General features: G+C 42.1%; 1 protein-coding gene across 2 annotated transcripts in view; it reads left to right on the top strand.

The window, feature by feature from the left end:
• The window catches only part of DNAAF11 (dynein axonemal assembly factor 11), a gene marked incomplete at both ends in the record, with an annotated part of 47128 nt that extends 25725 nt beyond the window's left edge, over nucleotides 1-21403 (top strand). For both annotated transcript variants that reach the window (XM_079722216.1, XM_079722215.1), the window contains 2 exons: nucleotides 15214-15299; nucleotides 21226-21403. In XM_079722216.1, coding sequence (XP_079578342.1) covers nucleotides 15214-15299; nucleotides 21226-21403 — 264 coding nt within the window. The remainder of the gene's footprint in view (nucleotides 1-15213; nucleotides 15300-21225) is intronic.
• Between the last annotated feature and the right edge of the window lie 2937 nt (nucleotides 21404-24340).

Raw genomic sequence — 24340 nt, 5'->3', positions numbered from 1 at the left:
TATTTTAAATTAAAAATTAAAAATCACCACCAGCAACATAAAACATCCTCCTGGCCTCAAAATTCTCTCCAATAAAAAATGTCAAAAGAAAATAGAAAAAAAAATAGAAGCATGAAAAGATCATCTCCACATACTGTCACCATCACATCTTTCCTTGCTCAGCCTCTGTGGCCATCCTGGTTCTATGAATGAACTGTCTGTGATCTAACCAAACTCTCCATATGTTTTGCCTCCTATTTCCCCTTGCATTTGAAGGACCATTTTTCCCCCTCTGACAATTCTCTCTTCTCTCTACTTCTTCACTGAATTTTCTGCTGTACATCTTACATTAGAAAACATGCTGTAACATCTCCCTTCTTCAAAATAAAAACATTCCCCTCTACTTACTGCTTCACAGCAAAACTCTTTTTTTTGGGAGGGGGGCGCCTCTTACTGTTGTGGCTTCTCCCGTTGCGGAGCACAGGCTCCGGACGTGCAGGCTCAGCGGCCATGGCTCACGGGCATGTGGGATCTTCCCAGACTGGGGCCCAAACCCGTGTCCCCTGCATCAGCAGGCGGACTCTCAACCACTGCGCCACCAGGGAAGCCCCACAGCAAAACTCTTAAAGCAGATATCTATATTTTCTGTTCCAATTCTTTTCTCATAATCTCTAAAAGCAACTCCAATTAGGTGTTTACCTCTTCTCCAGGCTCCCCATCATGGAAACATCTCTTTTTGAGGTCTCCGGTTCTCTCTACATTACCAAATCCATCAGTCAGCCCCCATCCTCTTCTTATCTGACCTTTCAGCGGCTTTTTACACCATTAATCAGTCCCTCCATTTTTAAACACGTGTTCACTTGGCATTAGATACCCCGGTTTCATTTGATTCTCTTCTTATGTCAGATGCTCCTTCTCACTGGATGCCCTCTGCCACTGGATGCTTCTTTGCTGGTTCCTTCTCCTACCCAGGCCTCTGAAAGTTGGCATGTCCAGTCATTCATTTCTAGGACCCCCTTGTCTTCTCTATTTATACTCATTCCCTACATAATCTCATGACTTTAAATAACATCTCTAGACCTCCATCAGCTGTGAGTTGCCAAATAGGTAATTGGGAACAACAACCTCACTAAAGAAAATTTAGGAAGATAGACTACATATTTTAAAGACATCTTGATAGTGATGAGATAGTGAGCAATTCCTGTCCACTGATCCCGAAGGAATGGCTGAGAGGATAAACCATGCTTTCAGTGACCACACAGGGGTGAGAAGAAAAAAGTCAAAGTCCAGAGGCTAGCATGGATGGTAAGCCACCCACACTTTGGGATGTGACTCTGAAGGACTGTAACCCAGGAGGAAGGTGAATTAGAAGCCAGCCAGGCTCAGAAAGTCTCACAGCTTGTCTAAATGGCTATCGAAATGGCCCTGATACTGGGCCTTGAACTTGAGTGAAGGTAATGCGTTCCATCTACACATGCCTGGCAAAACCCAGGCATCTAGAAGTCCATCCATGGACTCAAATTGTAGGTAGATAGGTAGGTAGGTAGAGAGAGAGAGAGAGAGGGAGATAGAGAATCTTTTTTCAAATAAGTACCCAGCGCACCGTGAAAATTAAACGAGGTGCTCAGAGAGACTTGAGCGGGATTCCAGTAGAAACCTAGTCGGTATTTTGGAATTTGGTTATACCACGTTCCTACTCTTCCTCCTCGAGGGAAACTTGAGAGTCCCACGGTTGTCGCAGAGACTAAATTGTGAGATGCAGACTCACATTTGAACTGTAAAACACATCCTAAATTTGCAGCCTCCCAGAAGCAGAAGCCTCCATAGGGAAATGAGTACAGTGGTTTATTTGGGAAGTATGGGGATGCTGGTCATGGAGTAGGGAAGGAAAGGCAGTCAAGACAAAGTGTCAGCACCCCCAGTGGGAAAGCTCTAGGAGACAGTGCAAAACACGTGCTTCAGAATAACTCTACCTCAGCGGTGATGGAACTGGGATAGTAGTAACCAACCGCTGAGGATATTTGGTCAATGGCTGTTCCCTGCTGCAGGGTGTGGGGAATGGGGTGCTGTGAACTCGCCAGCACTTCTGAACTATCGCTGGCCTAGAAAAAACAAGAATAATCGTGAACTTTTTCATGTACATGGAGGATATTTCCCACTGAGACTATCTCTAGTAAGATTCTAAAAGGATATTTTCTTTTCTTTTAAAACATCATTATCATTCTTGATGTTTGTCCTAACCTAATAAAATATCATTTGCAATCTTAGGCTGTGTGTGTGTATGATCCTCCAATGTGAGCTGTCAAATAAGATTGCACTTTACAAGTACAAAAGAATTTTGAAGGAACCGTTTGATAGTTAGATATTTTCTCCTTTTATTTCAAAGCCATGAGGCTGTCTTGTGCAACTGTCAATATTGATTTTACATATAAATGTCAGTAATTGCACCTTTAAAATTTTTCCTCAGACAGCTTGGGTATCTTTGGAATCAAAGCCCATATTCTTTTTTTTTTTTTTTTTTTTTTTTTTTGCGGTATGTGGGCCTCTCACTGTTGTGGCCTCTCCCGTTGCGGAGCACAGGCTCTGGACGCACAGGCTCAGCAGCCATGGCTCACGGGCCCAGCCGCTCCACGGCATGTGGGATCCTCCTGGACAGGGGCACGAACCCGTGTCCCCTGCATCAGCAGGTGGACTCTCAACCACTGCGCCACCAGGGAAGCCCCCAAAGCCCATATTCTTATCCTTCTTATTTTTCTGATCAATTTTTCAAAAATTTAAATTTTCTTTGCTACCAATTATGTCTTTATTTGAAATAGAATATACTTCAAAAATGTTTGACTTATCCAGGTATTTTTATCTGTTCAAAGGTTTTTAAGTAATTTATATATTTTCTAATTGTGGATTAATGACCTTTTTTAAAGAGAAAAAAAAAGAGCTTTTCTTTAAAGGAATATTTTTGTTTAACAGGTTCAGTGAATTATGTGCCTTTCTGAGTGAAGTCAATCAGAACAGTTAACAAATCATGAAGTTGTTCAAATGTCAACAGTAAATTTAGGTATAAATACCAACTTCCTCTAATGCCAAAGGAAAATAAAAAAGGCTTATTGATTCCAAAGTTTTATATTAATAGTATTCCTTTGCAGGAATCTGTGCTTTGCATATTTAACTGTTCAACACCAGTATTATGGATAATTAACTAATAACTATGAACACCAGAAATACATAAGAAGGTGGATAATTTACAAGTGCCCCAGTTCTTCTAAAGGTGACTTAAGTATTGCTAGGCAGTTGTCTATGTCATTTGTGGGGCAGGGCCTCACTGAAGGGCACTGTTCAGCCAGTAACTGACACACCTCCCCTCCCCTCCAGATCAAACAACAGGCTTATGTCAAGACAGGTTGCTATCTAATGGGCTTAGACAGTTTGGAAGTTTTATGAAGAAAAAAAAGTGGAGACGTTTTTAGAAATTACTGATGAGGCATGGGTGAAGACATTAAATATGTATACTTAAGCAAAATGATGGTGGAGGAAAAACATGCCGCATCCATAAATAAACTATATGGAAGTTATTAATCAGATGGGGGAATGATTTAGCATGTTTGGCTTGCCACACCATGGAAATAAGGTGGTAGAACTCAGAAATGGAAAACTTTCTGCAAAATTCTGAAAAACTTTAGACAATTAATGCATTATTAATTAATCAATTAAAATATTTATTCAATTTATGAAAGATTTATTAAGTACCTAGTATGAATAAAGCACTGTGCAAATTACTGTGGAAGCGAAAAATAAATGATAGGTCCTGTCTCCTTGTTGAAGCCACTGTCACCGCTGCAAACCCAGACCTGCCCTTGCCCCAGTTTCTAAGTCCCAGTTTCAAACAGACTCAGATACTTGTTAAGTAGTTTCTCATTCTTCCGCTTAAACTTGAAATTATGTTACTAACTCAGAGACTACTGTCACAGTCATAGCTGCTAGGATTTTCTATGGTTCCCTGAATCTCTCCTCTACTAGTTGGACCCAGCACCGACAGGGCCCAGCATGCATGAAGCTGCAGCCCACGGAACTCCTGCCTCTTCCCCATTTGTAGACAGAATAGGCAGGAATAAGCATCTCCAGGGGTCTTTGCTCTTAGTTCTAATCTGTTGCCATTCATTCCTTCATTCGCTCATTCAAATATTCCATGTATTTTAATGAGTACCTACTGTGTGCTAGGCACCTATGGTAGGGTCTTGGAAATGCAAAAAAAAAAAAGGAAGATGTGTACTGAATTAGACACCCTAAGGATATCCTTTTGCAGGTTAGGACTGAGGCTGTGATTTCTTCCTGCTATGTCACCTTGAACTGAAGACCTAATGAGGGCTTCTCATTCCCCAGTCCCTGTTACATCCCTCACCCATGAGTCCTCGGCTACTGAGACACTGTCATCTTCCTAAAGTATTAGTCTAAAAGTCTATAATCTTATAGAAATAGCTTCATTTTGAATAAGATTTTGAAAAGATTCCAAAAGTTATTATTTTCCTTGGAAGTAGTAATGAAGGTGGTACAAAAAGAAAACAATGTGATTTATACAACTTAGATTAAAACGTGAAAATTGGAAAAGTGTGAGTGGGGAGAACAAACTTATAAATATTTTCTATTTCACAACTCCCAAATATATATATTATGCTTTATTCATGTTAACATTTAATATAAATGTTTTTAGGGAAATTAAGTAGAATTAAATAAAAATAAGTAAATTACAAAGTATTACAGAAAATAAATGCAAACCAAAGTCAGTACAGTTACATGGAATTGAAAAGCATGAGGAAGGAAACATAAAAAGAAAATCTGTAGGAAAGTAATTGATGTAAAATCAGTTACGCTATACAGTTTACAAGAATCTAAAAGACACAGGAAATGTATAAATAAGAGAATGAATAAAGCTCTATTAGCTGAATGCAAGCAAAATTAAAGTAGTTATGACAAGATTAATATCAGAGATGACAAAATTTAAAGCACAAAAGCATTTAATGGAACAGGATTATTCTATAGTAACAAAAATAATATAAAATAAAGATCCACGGCCTTATATTTATTATAAGTACATTATTTAAGTGTATAAAATATAAGTTCTTGTAAACATAGGGAAAATCAACAGAATCAGCTCTACTGGAAGATTTATGACCAATTTCTGTCTTTGATATCATCAACAAAAAGTAGGACCATTTATTATTTGAATAATATAATTAAGATCATTTAAAAAGTTCATAATTGACAAAACCCTATGAAAAGTTCACTTTAATTTCCAAATGAAAAAATTATAGAAATTACATTTAATTACAAGTCAATAGAAAAAAAATTGTGTATGAAATAGGGTAAACCAACAAATAAAATTGGAAAATTCAAAATACTGTCCTAAAATGCAATTAAACCACAAAAGGAATAAAAAATATATATTACTTGGAAAGTTAAAAATGTAAACATTAGCAAACTATACAGACTTTAGAATCAAAGACCCTTTACATGCAGCTGCCAACTGACAAACCAATTTGTAATCTGCATGACTAATTTAAAGTGGTTAAGTGAAACCATGATTTCCTTCTGCAGATCTTTTTGCCTCACAGTCTTTCCTGTCTCAGAAAATAGCACCATCATCTCCCCAGCTGGCCAAGTCAAAGACTAGGAGGCATCCCTGACATATCTCTGACCCTCTCAACCTACATCTTGTTGGCACTACTGCCCAAATGTACCCTGAATCCAGTCACTTGTCACCATCTCCCTCTTCACTCCTGTCCAAGCCAGTGTCATCTCCCAACCAGACCACCTCTGATGCCCTCTCCCTGTTTTCCCTGATTCTGTTTTTTCCACCCTTTGATACTTTCTCCATGCAGAAGCCAAAGTGACATTTTAAAAACATAAATCAGGGCTTCCCTAGTGGCGCAGTGGTTGAGAGTCCGCCTGCCGATACAGGGGACGCGGGTTCGTGCCCCAGTCCGGGAAGGTCCCACATGCCGCGGAGTGGCTGGGCCCGTGAGCGATGGCCACGGAGCCTGCGCGTCCGGAGCCTGTGCTCCGCAACGGGAGAGGCCACAACAGTGAGAGGCCCACGTACCGCAAAATAAAAAAAAAAAAACAAAACATAAATCAGTTCATTTTATTCTTCTTAAAGCCCACCAATGGCTTCCCATTGCACTTGGAGTGATATTCACATTTCCTTGTTATGGCCCTGAAGGCTCCGTACGAGCTAGCGTCTGCCTGCATTTCTAGCATCTTCTTCTTCCACTTTCCTCTTCTCATTATGGCCCAGACTTGGCTTTTTTTTCTTTCCTGGAGCACAATAGCCTTACTTCCCACCACAGGACTTTTGTACTTGCTGTTTTTTTTCTTGCTAAGTGCACTCTGCCCCCTTTTTCTTTTCACACCTGTCTCCTTTGTATCACACAGGTGATACAAAGAGCCTCCTTTAAACAGGCACTTTTCCTGATGATCAGTGCTAACGTGGCCAGCTACATTCCATCAGTCATCTTTCTCAGTTATATTACCTGGCTTATTGTTATTACAGTATTTATCACTGTAAGAAACGATCTGATTTGTTCAGTATTGTATGGTTTGTCTTCCCCATCTAAGTGTAAGGTTCATGATCGTAGAGACCTTGATTCATCCAGTGTCTGGAATAGTACCTGTCTTCTAGGTACCAAATAAATATTAGTTGAAGAATGAAACCCCAAAACTACTTATCATGGCTTGAGTTTTTTGGATATTTTTCCCAGCCAATCACGTGCTTATTATTTTTAATTCAGTAAGAAAATGAAGTTTTTAGATTTAATGCTAATATGAATTATTTTATTTCCATTTGGATTGTTGCTTCCTATTTCATGTCCATGAAATCTTTAGCTTCATAGATATTCTCTTTTGTTTTATTCTAGGGGCTTTATCATTTTAGCTTTTTTACCTTTAGGTCTATGATCCATTTCAAATTAATTTTTATATAAGATTGGGGGATATTGGTTAATTAGGAAAATATCAGGTTGTCATCTTATTTCACACCTTATACCAAAATAAATTTCATATGGATTAGAGAATTAAATATTATTTTTAAATATTTTAAAAAAGAAATAAAAGTATGCTGTATACCTGAAACTAATATGATATTATAAATCAACTATACTTCAGTAAAAATAAATATATAAGTGGAGATAAAGGTAAATATTTACTTTTATTCTCTGCAGAGATTGGCTAACAATGGCAGAAATCACCAAGGAAAAGCAATAGTTTTGGTTACTTTAACCAAAGCTGTATGTCAAAAACCACCATTCATAAATATTTATTGTTCATTTATATTTCATCCATTTATTCATTTATTGAACAAATAATTGTTGAGGGCCTGTCATGTACCCAGCACAGAAATTCCTCCTGGGGTTTACATTTTAGTGGCAGGAAAACAGACAATAAACTAATAATCAAGACAATATACAGTTTTTCAAATGCTGACATGTCCCATTGCTGAGGAAAAATACCACAAAAGACCAAAGAAGATATAATATCAATATCACATATAAATTCATGAAAGTGTTTCAGAAAAATACCAAAGCCCAATAGAAAAGAGGTAAATCATGGTTACAAAAGAAGCACAAAAAAGTCTATGGTATTAGAGTTCCCTCAGTCTCATGGCCTCCTTGTTTAAATAATTTAACAATACATAGATAATGTGTTTACAGGACAAAATTCCAAAGTATTAAGTTTACAAGTAAAGCAAACATCCTTTCCATCCCTCTTCCCCAACTATTTGGTTCCCCTTTCCAGAACCGCTACCAGTTTTCTAGCAAAACAATCAATAAAATTCCATACCTGTGAAGGTTCAACAGTACTCACATAAAGTGCTAGAGGAAATAGAAGATGATTTAGTCTTTTCGAAAATAAATTGTCAACATATATCAAGCTTAAAAAGTACTTTATGACTTAATAATTCTAATTTTTTACTCTCTCCTAATAAAATGGATATATGATACCAATTTATGTATACAGGTAGACACCATAGTATAATTATGAGACATTGTAAACCATCGAAATATCTAAAATCAGTCCATTAAATGACTGTGTGTACATTAGACAATTATTATCTCTCATCTATAGATCAAAGTATATCATTTTAGTGATGATGGAGGATGTTTCATCAGTGCAGGGACCATGCTTTTCTGGTTCACCATAGCATCATAGCTCCTGGTCCAGTTCCTGGGATGTTATAGGCATCCCATAAATGTGGCTTGTATACATGAATTGCATCCAGAAAGGCTAGAAGCCGTGGGATCAGCTAAAATTGTTTTCAAAACTTGCCTGATCCTAAGAATCACCTGGAGAGAGTTTGTTCAAAACACTAGATTCCCAGGCCACTATCTGCATAGTCTAATTAGGTGGTGTGGAAATGTGTATTTTAACAAGCACCCCGCAGTTTGAGAACATGGAGTAAATCAATAAGTATCTAATGGAAGATCAAGAAACACTTAAGTATTGAAAATTATGTATACAGGAAATTTATGCAGGAATTTATAGGAGGAATTCAGGAAATGTACTGCATAGGTAGCAGAAGATCTGAGATGCCAAAGAAGGGAGAGTAAGACCACCTTGAAATTTGTAACATTATGGGCCACCACCACTCCCAGGACAGAGGGAGGAGGTGATGTTGGCAGAAACCACGCCCTAGGGTCCCCTGGAAGAAGCCAGACCTGCAGCAGGCGCCTTGGGCAGCCACAGGGTAGACTCTGCCGCTGCTGGAGAAGTTGCTCACGTGAATAGAGATCATGGGAGAAGCACCCGAAGTCTCTCTTTCTTGGTCCCCCTGCCTCCCGCCAGTGCTTCCCATTGGCCAAGCCCAGCTGGAAGCCAGATGACATGGGAAGCTGAATAACGAACGAAGCCTGCAGGATTCCATCTCCCTGTAACAAACAGAGCAGGGCCAGAAATGGATAGGACGACAAACAAGCTCAGAACCTGTATTGTGAGTTTGGACACCGTGGCACACCCTCATTAAACTACTGAAGAGGCCTGGACTGAAGAGGGTAAAAGCCAATTCATAAATCTTGAATCTATTTCAGCAGAATCCCCCTTTAATTTTCATGTTAACATTCATGTTCCTCCATGCTGGGGCAGCTGTGGATAATGGATTTTGCTTCATGCAAATGTCCCCTTTGACGAGGATGTATAGGTACTTGGTGATCTTGAATGCAGAGTCTAAAATCTACCTCATGAGAGTCAGTGGGCAGCTAGAGAAATATGCATATATCTGGAGTCTGTAGGTGAATGAAAGCCCCAAAGAACAGCTAAATTAGCCAACTGTTTACAAGTGTTCTTACAATCAGTTTGCTGGCCATTACACACATTTAGACAGTATCCTAACAGGATTGTATGTCATTAGTATTTTCAGAGTAGAGTTGGGGTGGGGGGGAACTTGACTATGATAGTTGAAAAAGAAATAAAATTATATTTTTATCTAGTGAGGAAAGAGACATTTTCAAAAGCCTTCACTCCACTGGACTTAGTATTTTTGTTAACATCACGCGCTTCGGCTAATGAAAATAGGAAGTGCGTTTAGCATGTTGCTCTTTCAGCTGAGATGAATACCTATGTCACTGAAAAAAAAATACTGCAAAAGTCCCCATCACCTCTTGTGCAAAGTCCAAACACCTTAAAGTCTCCCAAGATCTGACCTCTGCCTAGTTCTTCAGCCTTATTTCTAGCTATTATCCACCTAATATTCGGTGCTCATTTATGTGGTCATTTACCTTCCAGTCTTTGTTTATGCTTTTTTCTCTCTCTGGAATGTTCTTAATTCCTTATATAATCTTCATCTCATAATCTCCATCTTCTGGCAAATTCCCACTTATTCTTTAAAATTCACATCGAATATCACATCCTTAGTAAGTCTTCTTCAATCACTGCTCCCCACGCCGCCCAGTCTGACTCCCTCCCTTGGGCTTCTGTAGAGTCTGCGCATATTTCTATCAACTGCACTTTCTTAGTGTATTTTAATTGCTTTTGTGTCTTTATTTCTCATGAGATGATCAGGGATAATTTTTAAATCTATCATTCCATATCTATTGCTCAGTCCTATGCTTGGTGCATAATAGATACTCAGTAAATATTTCTTTGAGAAGCTTTAATGAAGGTAATTGTTGAAACTGTGATACAAAATGAAAATCCAAGAGAAAGAGAAATTTACTTCACATTCTCTTGAATACTATTATTTAAGAAGCCAGGGGAAATTCACAAGAAAAAGTTAAAAGGTCAATTGTTTACATTTTCTTTTGTAACAAATATCTTCCATTATATTCCATTTTCTTTGTCCATTCACTTGTAACTTCCCACTAGCAAGTCTTCGTCTGAAATGGAGGGATTGTTTACATATTCTTATGTAACTTCATGTAAATAACTATTAAGCTAAACCGTGGAAAATCACAGTTTTCTAGGTCAAAAATAGTCAAGGGGCTTCCCTGCTGGTCCAGTGGTTAAGAATTCTCCTGCCAATGTAGGGGACACAGGTTTGAGCCCTGGTCTGGAAAGATCCCACATGCCGCAGAGCAACTAAGCTCGTGCGCCACAGTTACTGAGCCTGTGCTCTAGAGCCCGCGAGCCACAATTACTGAGCCCGCGAGCCACAGCTACTGAGCCCGTGCACCTAGAGCCCATGCTCCGCAACAAGAGGAGCCACCGCAATGAGAAGCCCGCGCACCGCGACGAAGAGTAGCCCCGGCTCACCACAACTAGAGAAAGCCCGCACACGGCAACAAAGACCCAACGCAGCCAAAAATTAAAAAATAAATAATAAAAATAAATTAATTATAAAAAAAAATTTTTTAACCTACAAAAAATAGGCAGATGTTGGTAATTTCTATGGTTCAACCTAAATATAAGGATTGGGAGGTAGGTCTCTCTCCCTCACGTCTGTTTACTGTATTTTTACACAGCTCACGTAGGTAGCCTGGATTTCTTGGCATTAGTAACTTTTATGGTTGGTAAAGCAGCCATGTACATGTTAAGGTAAATGTAGATGGTCTCAGTGTAGGCTGCTACCCCAGGGAGGTAAAGGGACTCCATCCCACGGTGCTATTTAAACCAAGGCTGGAAAACCAGCTGTCACGAAAGGCTTTGAAGGGTCATTTGCTTTCTGAACTAAAGGGGACTCAATTCCTACCTCCGTGTTCACTCCCAACTTTCAATTGCATGAATCTATGCGTTAAAATAACCTAATATTATTAAAATGTTAATTTGTACCTTTGTGCCTATCCCACAATTGAATTTTCAAGTAGTTGATTACATTTCCCTCTATGGATTCAGGAAACCATTTGCTCCACCTTGTCTAATTTATTAAACATATTTTGGCCCTTACACCTCTTCCATTAGTCATCCCTAAACACACTTCGTACAAATGAATAGGAAGTTAGATGTTAATGAGCATCGTTTTCTAGAGGAAGAGTAGCACTAGGCTGCAGGTATAGAGGGAAACCACATGTTACTATTTCAGTACCTTGGAATTCTGAACTTTGGTCCTCTACTTGGGAAAATTAGATCTCTTATCAGAAGAATTTTTCCTGCTATTCATATAAATATTGTTGTTAAGATGAATTTTGTTGTCAATATGAATGCTGGTGTTAATGTTTTTCTTACTGCTGATTTCTTAATTCCCCCTAACTTTTAAACTTAAAAGAACATTTGAAACTAAATGAGCTGAAAATGTCTTTTAAAAATAAGCAACACATTGAGATTCTGGTACATAGCAAATTCCTGGTGAAGAAAAGTTCCAAATTTGCGATTCTATTTGCATTTCCATAAACACAGAGAATCTTTGTCTGAGCTTATTATGGGACAAATAACAGTGTTAGAGATGGGGTGTTGTAAGACTCTAATTATGCATGTGCCCCCATTCTGATTAGCGCATTTATAGCATGAAGCAATACAAAACTTGTGCTTTTGGCTCAAAAGCTTTTTTTTATTAAAGTTGACGTTTTCATGAATTTTAAGTAACATTGGTCTCGTTTAATGTAACTAAAATATTAAAAAATATAAAAGCTCTCAGATGCCACTGCTCCCCAGGAAGCAGACCCTGAGATGGAGATGCGCTTATAGAACATTTGCTGGGAAGCAGCCTGGGGATCCACACCTGGGGGAGGGGAGGAAGCAGGAGTGGGAAAGAGGAGAAGCTGGGCTGTGATGCTGGCCCGACAGAGGCCCCAGCCCCTGCCTGCCCAAGCCCTGTGGCTCACGTGGTCCTTTAGATAAGTCGTCCTGAGTTGGGCTAAGGGAGCAGCCTACACCCCACATTGATCAGAGAGATTGAAACACAGGCTCCGGGTTCTCATGCTCAATTCCAGGTCCCAGGCATGTCAAGGAAGAAGCAGAGAGTTCCAGAACTGAAAAGGCCACGTGGTCAAGGACCTCGGATAAATTAGGGGTAACTGGTATGGATGGATGACCTTCTCTCCCGAAGAAGAGTTGGGCAGCCCACACATAGGTTTGGGGCTCACTCTGGTCATGTTTCCATCTCTCTGGCTTGGTCAGTAGAAAATAAAATTACTTAAAAATGAAATAAAATGAAAACTTTAGTGTCTCGGTTACACTAACAGCACTGCGAGTGCTCTGGGGCCCCGTGTTGGACAGCCTGAAACGTTTCCATCATTGCAGAAAATTCTCCTGGACAGCACTGCACCCCGACAGCCTGCCGCCATGCCTCTCGGAGGGAGGTCCTGCTGAGACCACTCACCCCCGAGACACCCCAGGAGGAAGGTGCCAGCTTTCATTACCCCAATGCCTACAACCACTCTCTGCTCCCTCAACTGCAAGGCATCTCTGTTTAGTCTCCTCAACTCTGTCTTTCCTTGCCCTCATATTGGACATTAATGTGGCTTAATAAACCAGAACTGGCATTGATAGAAACTGAAAAGCATTTCCATTTCTTTATGGATAGGCCAGGAACATGAGGGAAATATTTGTATCCATCACACTAGTTCAATTAGAGAAAAGAAAAAAAAAAAAAACAACAACAGTTAAGTTTTCACTTTAAATAGCATAAACATTCCTACCCTGGCACATGAACATGCAAAAATGTAACATCATGGGCCAGCAAGAAATGAATGGAAAACAGTAAAATTGGCTTGAAATAGACTTTAAAACATAGCAAATACATCATTTTGGAATTAGCTGCCTCCAAAGCAAACCTCGTTTGATGATGATGAAAACATGCTTCACTGAGCGATCCTTTCCGTGAGTCACCTCCTCTAATTATCCAGTGAACACTGCATTGGTGGCTTCCACTGCTCGCTCGTCCATGGTTTCCTTCTACATGTTTTTGTTATGCAGAATATACCTTTTAAAAAATGTTTCTGAGCAAACTCTTCCAGCCTTGAAACTTCCTGTGTTTGGTATATGCGGCATTTGTTTTTTTCACCTCTGGAGTCTCAGCAAAAGTCTGGCCATCACACAAACCATCGGTGATGCTTAAAGGTATTTTCCCTAGTCGGGTGTTCAATACACGATTGAAAGGCTGGTGTTTAAGCAGATCTTTCCTTGCTGCGTTGCACATAGGCCCTCCCATGAGGTCTGTGGGGAGGGACTGAACTAAATCACACATACACGCACAGATTGAATTTTTATAAAATATGATGGAAAAATATACAACTGCACTATCTAAAAAAACGGACGCTTGGGCTTCCCTGGTGGCGCAGTGGTTGAGAGTCCGCCTGCCGATGCAGGGAACACGGGCTCGTGCCCCGGTTTGGGAAGATCCCACATGCCGTGGAGCGGCTGGGCCCGTGAGCCATGGCCGCTGGGCCTGCGCGTCCGGAGCCTGTGCTCCACAACGGGAGAGGCCACAACAGTGAGAGGCCCGCATACCGCAAAAGAAAAATAAAAATAATAAAAAAACGGATGCTTGTACCACCACATAGGAGACGGATTGCCATCAAGGGCAACAAGAACACTCACCTCCCCAGATTTGATGCTATAGTCCCCCAGACAAGGATGCCTTGCTTCATTTGCTCAGTCACCGTCCATGTGTTGAAGCATACATGTGATAAACAATGGGCTAGGCTTTCTGGGGTTCTGACCAATGGCCTCACTACTCTTGCGCTTTGAGGCCATTTTGTAAACTAAGGGTTACCTGAACCCTAGCACAGTTGATCCGATAACCAAGGCAGCTACTAAGTGACTAAGGAACTGGTGGGGTACACTGGACAAAGGGATGATTCACATCACATTCTGGGCAGGGCGGAGCAGGATGGTGCAAGATGTCATCATGCTGCTCAGAACGGCCCACAGTTTTAAACATATGAATTGTTTAGTTCTGGAATTTCCATTTAATATTTTCAGACTGTTGACCATGGGTAACTGAAACTGAGGAAAGAGAAGCCTTAAAGTGCTTCCTCTAATTGAAAAGGTGAAAGTTCCTGACTTAATAAGGAAAGAAAAAAAATCATATGCTGAGGTTACTAAGATCTGCAGTATGAACATTTCTTCTACCCGTGAAATTGTGAGGAAGGAAAAAGAAATTCATGCTGGTTTTGTTGCCGTACCTCAAATTGCAAAACTTATGGCCACAGTGAGTGATAGGTGCTTAGTTAAGATGGAAAAGGTATCAAATCTGAACAATTTTGTAACATGTATTACAATATATTGCTATAATTGTTCTGTTTTATTACTAGTTATTGTTTTTGGTATTTTACTGTGCCTAATTTATAAATTAAACTTCATCACAGGTATGTATGTAAAGGAAAAAACATACTATATACAGTATTTGGTACTATGTGGTTTCAGGCATGCACTGGGGGTCTTAGAACGCATCCCCATGGACACAGGGGGACTACTGGAGCTTTCTCATGCCCCATATAGGGGCTTAAAGTCAGACTCTTTCATGGAATATGTAGTGGAAATTAAAATGTTTTAGCATTTAAAAAATAGATAGTGTATATATATATATATATGTTTATTTATTTTTTTTTTTTGCGGTACGCGAGCCTCTCACTGTTGTGGCCTCTCCTGTTGCGGAGCACGGCTCCAGACGCACAGGCTCAGCGGCCATGGCTCACAGGCCCAGCTGTTCCGCGGCATGTGGGATCTTCCCGGACGGGGGCACGAACCCGTGTCCCCTGCATCGGCAGGCGGACTCTCAGCCACTGCGCCACCAGGGAAGCCCTGATAGTGTATATTTTTGAAGATGTATCAGAGAGAATGTATCACTAACTATGTACTGTGTTTTTGTTTTAGGTGGGCGAAATAATCACAGGTTGTCAAAGAACATCAAAGCCAGTGAAAAGCACGCCGGACAGCAGCAGGGAGCAGACAAACAAAAGGTGCCCTCCCCTCAGCCCGCCTTAACTTTGTTTAGAGTTCTCTTCATTGTCATTTGGTGGCTAGAATGCACCTCCCAAATAGGTACAGTGACTGAAAGTTTAAAAAGGATTCATACCATGAACATTAATGTTTATTCCCCAAACTTAGACTCGTGATTTGTAGGGCTCAGAAACAGATCTGTGTATATTTAGGTTCCAACTTCCGGTGACACTAATAAAAGTGGCAATATCCACACCAACGACAGCCACATATACCGGGCACTTGCTTTGTATCGGGCACCATTCCGTGTGATTTACCCATAGTAACGCATTTAATCCCCACAATTTTTACCCTCAGTTTACAGACGAGGAAAATGAGGGAGGGAGGAGTTTGGAATGCCCAGCGGTCATGTAGCTGTGACCTGTTGGGACGACTCTGCTGAGCCCTGCTCATAACGCTGCTCACACCGCCTCCCTTTTATGACCCATGTGTCATGTCATAGATTCCAAAACTCTCAGGGCTTCAAGGACCAAGAGGCCCCGTGTGTGCCCTCTTGTCAATCATAGGTCACCTTCGAGCCTTGGCTTAAGCTTCCTTCTCAACAGGATCCTCACCCTCTCAAGAGAATATTCATGGCATTCTCAGTATTCCCCCAGGGTCTGAAAGCTTCTCTTTGATTCCTAACTGAAGGTTCTAGCTCCGCCCCCAGAGACACCCCAGAACAAAGCCCACCTCCCACAAGCAGTGACAATCCTTAGAGTATTGCAGACAAAGCTCTCATTATTTCTCAGTTCTTCCTTAGAATGAGCATCCCAGCTCTTTCACCCTTCCTTCTCCTTGCCATGATTTCCACACTCGTACCATCCAGATGGCAAAATCTATTTTGGACCAAGGCAAACTATCTTTGAGATACAAATGTATATGCTAGAATTATCACTATAAAAATACCTGAACAAGAACTATATTTATGTCTTGCATAATACAAGCCGTCAGGCATTCGTATATATTCAAAGACAACTGTCAAATTTTGTAGAGATTTTCAAACACGGGGTTTGTTTAAACAACAGGTATGGAGTTGAATTCCTTCTGAAAAGCGGGTTGCTGTTTTTAACCTTGGAAAGCCACTCTCATGTTTCCCAGCTCAGTGATTTCCATTTCAGATACATGTGTAATTTACAGAGAATCAAGGGTATTAGGGCTACTATGAATCTTCACAGTCATAATTAACCCCCAGGGGCATCAACACATGTAAAGAGTTTGAATCTAATTTATGAGGAATCACAGGGATTGGAAACCAAGTCATTGCCAAAGTTTGGAGCTGGTTTTCAAGACTCCAGGAAAACCGTCATTACACTTGATGATTAGAGATATCCTAGTGCAATTCATCATAATAGGACCTCCTGCAGTATTTTCACAAAGCCTTTCTTTTTCATTTTCATTACTGAGAAAGGATCACCTCACGACCATTCATAATCCATCGATGGGAAGGTTGTTTGTGGTGCTCCTCAATCATTGACAAACTTCCTTACACACATTATCTCAGCTTCTGGCTGGGCAACCCATTAACCAAACAGCCTCCTATACATGCTGCACATGGGAACGAGGTCAGGCAGGTTGTTGGCTTGGGGGAAAGGACTACAGAGGCAGCGGTAACTGGGGGCAGGGAGGTCGGAACAGGCCCCTCAACCCTCTCATAGCCTGAGTGGTCCTTTCCTCATGCTGTGGAGACAGAGTGAATAGAGGGAGAAGATAAAGGGAAGGAGAGTTATGTTCATTGGGACCAGATGGGGTCCTGTTTGGGGGGAAGGTAACTGACCCAGTGAACTCTTGTGGTCCTGTGACACTGTACGATGAAGGAAAACACACAACTTCCTCAAAAATGGACTTATTGAGTACTGAGTGCCTACCCTGTGCTATATGATGCTATGCGTTATCTTTACTTTTCAAAATAACTGCAGTATAAATCCTCGTGTCCTAATGTACTGAGGTTCAAAGAGATTGAGCAATTTGTCCAAGATCGCAAAGTGGTTGAGTGGTGGAACTGGGTCTATAAAACGTAGCCCATTCTTGGGCTTGCCTTCTTACTCCCCTCATGGTGTCTTTTTTAAAAATTAGACTTTCTTCTTTAGAGCAGTCTTATTAGGTCCACAGCAAAATCAAGTGGAAGGCACAGAGATTTCCCATATACTCCCTGCCCCAGCTCAGGCGCAGCCTCCCTCGTTATCCACATCCCCCATCAGAGCGCAACATTTGTTACAACTGGTGAACCTGCATCCATGCGTCATTAGCACCCAAATCCATAATCTGCATTAGGGCTCAGTCTTGGTGGTGTGCATTCTATGGGTTTGGACGAATGTATAATGACATGTATCCACTACTATAGTGTCACACAGAGTAGTTTCACTGCCCTGCAAATCCTCTGTGCTCCACCTATGCATCCCGCTGTCCCCACTCGCAGCCCCTGGCAACTATTAGTCTTTTTACCGTCCCCATAATCTCGTCTTTTCCAAAGTGTTATGTAATTGGAATTATACAGTACGTAGCCTTTTCAGATTGGCTTCTCTTCCTTAGTAATATGCGTTTAAGGTTCCTCCATGTCTTTTCATGGCTTGCTAGCTCATTTCTTTTTAATGCTGAATAATATTCCATTGTCTGGATGGACCACAGTTTAATTTATCCATTCACTCACTGAAGGGCATCTTAGCTGCTCCAGTTGTTTGGCAATTATGAATAATGCTGCTATAAACATCCTGTGCAGGTTTTTATGTGGACATAACGTTTCAACTCCTTTGGGTAGATGCCAAGAAGCACAATTGCTGGATCATATGGTAAGAGTATGTTTAGTTATGTAAGAAACTGCTGAACTGTCCTCTGAAGCGGTGGTACCATTCTGCATCCCCACCAGCAGTGTATGAGCGTTCCTGTTGCTCCACATCCTCACCAGCATTTGGTGCTGTCAGTGTTCGGATTTGGACCATTCTAAATAGGTGTGCGGTGGTATCTCATTGTTGTGTTAACTCCCATTTCCCTGAAGATATATGGCAAAGAATGGTGGCTTTCTTTCTTCCCAAACCTGTATCTTTTCTTTTTCGCGCATGACTGCATAAGGAAAAAATCCAGTACAATGTTGAAAAGAGGGTGATAGCAGGCATCTTTGTCTTATTGCCAATTCCAGACCGAAAGTTTTCAGCATTTTACTCTCAAGTCTGGAACATTTTATTTAAACGTAAGTGTAGTGGTTTTATAATTCATGCTTTCCTAGTCACTATCTGAAGTTTTTCTGTCTCTATTTCTGTTCTTGTTGCTTCTGCTGATTCTTATGCAGAGTGCCCGTTTACTTGAGTGCTTGTTTACTTTTTCCTGTGATCTGCTGCCTTGTTGGGGGCTTCTCAGAGGTCCAGGAGGTGTTCTGCCAGGGAGCATTGATGTGTGCTTTGGGGCAGACCTTAAAGATACTGCTAGTTTAGAACCACTTCAGTCTAAGTTCAAGATTGAGGGTTTGTTTGTTTTTTTAGCTGCTATAAACCCATGGAAGTGCCAGCCTGTAGTGACAACTCAGCCCTCTTCTGTCCCACGGGGGCACCTCCCCTCACAGCCCCCTGGGGAGACGGGCAGAGTGGGTTTACCTCTCATTCACTCGTACAGGAGGGGGAAGCCCTTTGGGACTGCACCCTTACTGGGAAGAGGGCACCCTGTTAGACTGCCCTCCTGGCATGCTCAGGGCCTGGCCCTCTGTCCCCAGGCTCTGTACATCCAGCAAGACCAAAGCCTGACTTTAGGGGCTCACCGAATGCCCTCAGGGCAAAGGTGGTCTCAGGCCTCCATTCCCCTTTCTGGGTTCCTCCTTTCACTGAATTCTGACCTCGTGGATCCTAATTATCTTACCACATCTTTCACGATCTCAGTAAAGTTTTTCGTGGGCAGTGGGAGTCTTCGGTCCAAATAAGCTAGCCCAACAGATGATCATTTCTTTATGTTCTTTAATAGAAGGAGTCAATCGTTGATGTATTTTACGCCTACTGCCTACTGAGTTTAGACATTTTCTTTTTTCTTGCTTTCTTCCATGGTAATAAATTTATTCATTCCATCTTCCAGCTATTCTTAGTAGGTGCCAGAGGTTCTGGTCTGACAGCCAGGTGGCGGGTAAAACCAGCAATGGGCATGTGTCACTTTAGGCCTGTGACACAGGGACAGGAAGCAGCCAGGGGGAAAAGCCCTCCTCTCCTCTTTATTTTGGGGAAGAGTGTGGTCCTCAGGTGCCTCAGGCCCAGAGACTCATGAGTCATTAAAGCCCTGCATGCAAACTATTCCTCACAACATCTGAAGCAGGGGCTCTGCAGATAACTATATACATACTAGCTAAGCTCATAGTTTATTACTGAGGTCCAGAAATTATGGCCCAAGTGATACGCCTACAGTTGAGATGGGCTGCTTTTCCTCAAAGTCAAGGACAACATAATTATAATAGATGAATTTAGCTATTTACTTAATTAAGCCATAGATATCATAGTCTTTTAATAAGAACAGACTAATTAAAAAGTACGCTATAGTTAATAGTGACTGTAATGCGAGGCTTTGAAAACTGTAACTTCTTAACACTGTTCATAGTGTACAATCTGGGACTTCAGAAAATGCCCTTTTATAGTCTTTGTGTACTTTATATTTTTCTTCAGCAGGTCCAGGAGTATTAGTCAAAATACTAAGGAATCAAAAAGTCAAATCTTTCAAGGGCTGCGCAGATTACAGGAGTGAGGGGGAGGGCTGTAAGAACAGCAGCGTTTACACTTTCCAAAGAAACTCGGACCCCCTTCCCCCACCAGATTGTGTTTGCTGCACGAGTTTGGTCTGAGGACATGGGTTTGGAGCTGCTGGATTAGACCGACTGTGATATTCCTTAGGTCAGAGATAATTTCTTATTTAATTTCGTTAATCCACAATAATAACTTTTTTTTCATTTATTCAACAACTATTTATTCGGTAAAGCTATATGCCAAAGATACAAGATGAAAAAGACAACACCTTTGCTTCAAAGATGTCAGTCTTATAGGGAGAACAGGTCGGTAATGAGACAATTACATGACGATATGATAACTTTTCTATTGAGCACAGCACTGCACTCCTAGATGTTACCAGGAACCTTGTCTGTTTGCACAGACCATGCTCTTTCTGGTGTCTAGCACAGCAACTAGAATACAGTAGGCGTTTGAGGTATATCTGTTGAATAACTGAATGAATGAATGGTGTGGTGATTCCAAAATAATTTCTAAATCATCAATATCCCTGGGGGAACTTTATATAAATACAGATTACTGGGTCCAACTCCAGGCCTATGAATGGAAATTGCCAGAAAAGCAGCCCTGTGGCTGTATCATCTAGAGTTTTCTCTGTGACGGTGATAAGGGGACTCAGTGGCCAGCGGAGCTGCTTCCTGGGTCCGTTTCACTCCAGCTATCGCTGGAAGGACGGAGTGCCGGCGGAGGACTGGGTTTTTGTGGGAGGGGAAACTGTGGGCTAAGCTTGGTGTGCACCTGAACTTGTAGTGCAGGCTGGGTGGTGTGAAGCAGCAGGGTCCAGGAGCCTGATTAGCTCCATTCAGGAGTGAGAACTGCCTGGTGTGATTCTATTATTGATCTTGGCTCTGGGGCATGGCCTGCTGTGTCATTTCAATTATCAAAAAAATCTTAGATAAGCAGAGTCTCCCAGCCGCCCTCTCCTCCACCTGCCTTCATGTCAGCACAGCCCTGCGGGGCTCTTTAGCACTTTATTTCTCCAGGGGTCGACTCTTGCTTCTACTAGGCTCTAAGCTACTTGAAACCAGGGATGGGGTCCTATTTTTGCCTCCATGCTCCAGGGATAGTACTTGCCGATATTTTCTGAACAAATGAATGAATGAGTTGAATTTCCTTAAAAATGATATCTCAATTTCCTTTGCCCTTTTTGTTGTAGAAGCCAGCAAATGGAGAGACTAGAAGTAGATCCCAGCAAGCGTGCCTTCCCTGATGTGGCTAACATAGTTCAAGAGAAAAAACACACGCCCAGAAGAGTTCAAGCTGAACCCAAAATTATACCAAACGAGGAAGATCCAGACTTTGAAGATAATCCCGAAGTGCCTCCGTTGATTTGAAAACTCCAGGCTGCGCTGACTGTGACCCGCCAGACCCAGATTTGCTCAGTGCAGAGAGTGCGTGTATGTTATTTCCGGGGTAAACACAGTTGTTTTCAACATTACTCCTCCAATGTTTTAGGTCCTACTTTGTACATTAATATTCTCAAACCAGTTTACAATTAAAATGTGTACCTTCAAAATGCTATAACATCATTTGTCTATAGTAAAGTGTTGGCTAGGGAAAATGTTCAGTAAATCATAGAACTATTATAGAAACACGCTGATTATAAATCCCAGAATTGCCTGCTTGTGCAGATAGATGAAGTCGTGGATTAAAGCACCGATTATTAAACCTGTGCTTTGGCAAATGGGTCAAGCTCAGAAGTTAAAATCATAATTTCAGATCAAATTGGAATGCTTTCAGGTGATTTTAAGCAGTGTTTCTGTTTTCTTCTCATGATGTGTCTGCTTTCTCTGATGGCGAGGTATAATGGCAAGAAGATGAGGTTGGAAATGAGACACCTTGAAGTTGGATTCCCTTTCAGTCGCTTTGGATGAAACTTCAGCAAGTGCATGAACTTCCCTGCGCCTTAGTGGCTCCATCTGTGACTGGGGAGGAAGGAAGAATACTTGCCGTGTATATAGGTTTGTCTCCAGATGAACCGTCGAAAGTGCCCGACACTGTACCTTGTGCATTTCCGCTCCCCCCTCCCCCGAGCCTCCTTTCCCTGCTTCCTCCGCTACTCCTCTCCCTCCTCCTCTTTCCTCACCTTCCTTCTCATTCCTACTCCCCCTCCCCCACTTCCTTCTTCACGTTTTAAATACTTGCACCTCGTCTTTATCTAGAACATTATGAACTCCATATTCCACATACAATATAGGAAAACTATCTTCACTCTGATCATGATTTACTAGCACTTAAATCAGGCTCTGATCAGCAAATACTTTACTCAGCAGCTCCTGAGCCCTGGGACCTGCTCTGTTCATCAAGGGGTCGGTGGTGACAAAGCAGCGACATATACAAACACGGACCCCGTCAGGCAGTGGTTAGAGCTTGCAGTCAGAAGGCGGTTCTGCTTGTTCTCCAATGGAAATGCTCTTGCCTCTGGAACCAATACCTCTAAAGCAGCAGGGCCCAAAGTTGCAGGAACAGGAATAAAAAACTGGCCAGTTCATCATTATGGGTGTTAGTGAGAGGACCCTCTGCCATTTCGATCCCTTGATCCCAGAGCCATGCTTCTTGGCTCTGGGAGAAATAGCACCACATATTGGCTAGGGATTCAGAGCCTATACTTTATCCTTGGGAACATGATCTCACCCGTGCGAAGTATTATCACCCAGCTGGCCCTGTAGCTGCATCTTCGAAAGGCCACTTCATTGTTCTACCAGGTCAGCTGCTCCAGGGTGATGATGAACATGGTAAATCCAGCGAATTCCATAGATATAACTCCATGGGCATACTTCATTTGCTGTGAAAATGAGTTCCCTGGTCAGAGGCGGTTCTCCATGAAGTACTGTGGCAGTGAATATTGCACCCACTGTGTAAACCCACAGATGGTGGCTTTGGCAGAAGCACTGTAGGGAAGGAAGGCAGATTCATATTCAGAACAAGTGTATATTCCAGTGAGAACAAGGCACCGCTCCTTCCATGACGGATGGAAGTGTTCCAGTGTAATCAACTTTCCAGCAGGTGATGGATGGTCCCCTGGGGTATAGTGCCATATAAGGAGCTCACTGTTGGTTTCTGCTATTGTCAAATTGGTCATTGTGGATGTCTGCAAATTATTGGACACTCCTCCCATCAAGAGGCGGGGTCTCTGCCCTCCCATCTTGAATATGGACCAACCTTAGGGACTTGCTTGCAACCTACAGCATAATGATAAAATGATGCTATGTGTTGTCAAGGCTAAATCAGAAAAGGCCATATTACAACCATCTGATTCTCTTGGGACACTCTCTCTGGGGGAATCCAGCTGCCATGTAAAAAGTCCAGCTCCCCTGGGGCTGCCATGCTGGAGATGCTGCAGGAGGTGTTCCCGTCCACTGCCCCAGAAGCACTCTCAGCTGACGGCATTACCTGCCAGACATATGAGTGCGCCATCTTTGATGTCCAGTCCTGGCCACCATCTGGCTGCAACTGCATGAGAAACGCCAAAGTGAGAACCATCCTGCTGAGCCTTCCCAAACTCTGACACACAACATTGTGAGCAAAAGAAAATGGTTGTCATAATCCACTAAACTTAGGGAGAATTTGTTCTGCAGCAATGGCAACTAGAGGAGGATTGGTATGTGGAAGTGGGGTGTTACCATAACTAAAACCAAAGACGCACGGTCGTCGCCTGGGACCAGGCAGCGGTCAGAAGCTAGAAGGACCTTGAGGAGGTTTGTGACAGTTGGCTACTCTAGGAAGCAGACACCAAGAGGGAATTAGAAGTGTGAGAGGTTTATTGGGGGTAGTGGCTTGGAAGGATGGAGAGAGGGGGCAGGAGTAGGAAAGGCTTTAGACTTTAGATTTTAGATACAGTCTTGACATCTGAAAAATGAGGAAGGAGGATTGGTTAAAAGGAGCCTCAGACTGCAGTGCAGCTGTGAGAATGTCTAGGCCAGCCCAGAGAGGCACGCAAAACGGTCCACGGAAGACGGGCATGTTGGACAGAAATGGCCACGCCCGGCTGCTCCTGCCACATTTAGTTATTGGCCGGAAGCTGCCGGGGAGAGTGAGGTGACCACAGCTGGAGAGCTGGAGCGGATCCCGAAGGCACTTACAGCTGGAGGCTCCCAGCTGTTTGCACGCCACGTGGCTGGCTCTCTCCCTCTGGAAGGGTGCTGAGCAGCGCCCCTCTGTGGCCGATTACAGAAACACCTGGAGGCGGCTGCCGGTGAGGGCTGATGGGAAACAGGAAAATGCTCTCCGATGCTGGAGGAAAGGAGACCCTCCTTAAGTAGAGGAAGAAA

Source organism: Hyperoodon ampullatus (assembly GCF_949752795.1).
Source record: "Hyperoodon ampullatus genome assembly, chromosome: 17".
Lineage (NCBI taxonomy): Eukaryota > Metazoa > Chordata > Mammalia > Artiodactyla > Ziphiidae > Hyperoodon > Hyperoodon ampullatus.
The sequence above is the reverse complement of the archived record's forward strand: the minus strand, read 5'-3'. Positions and strand labels throughout refer to the sequence as shown.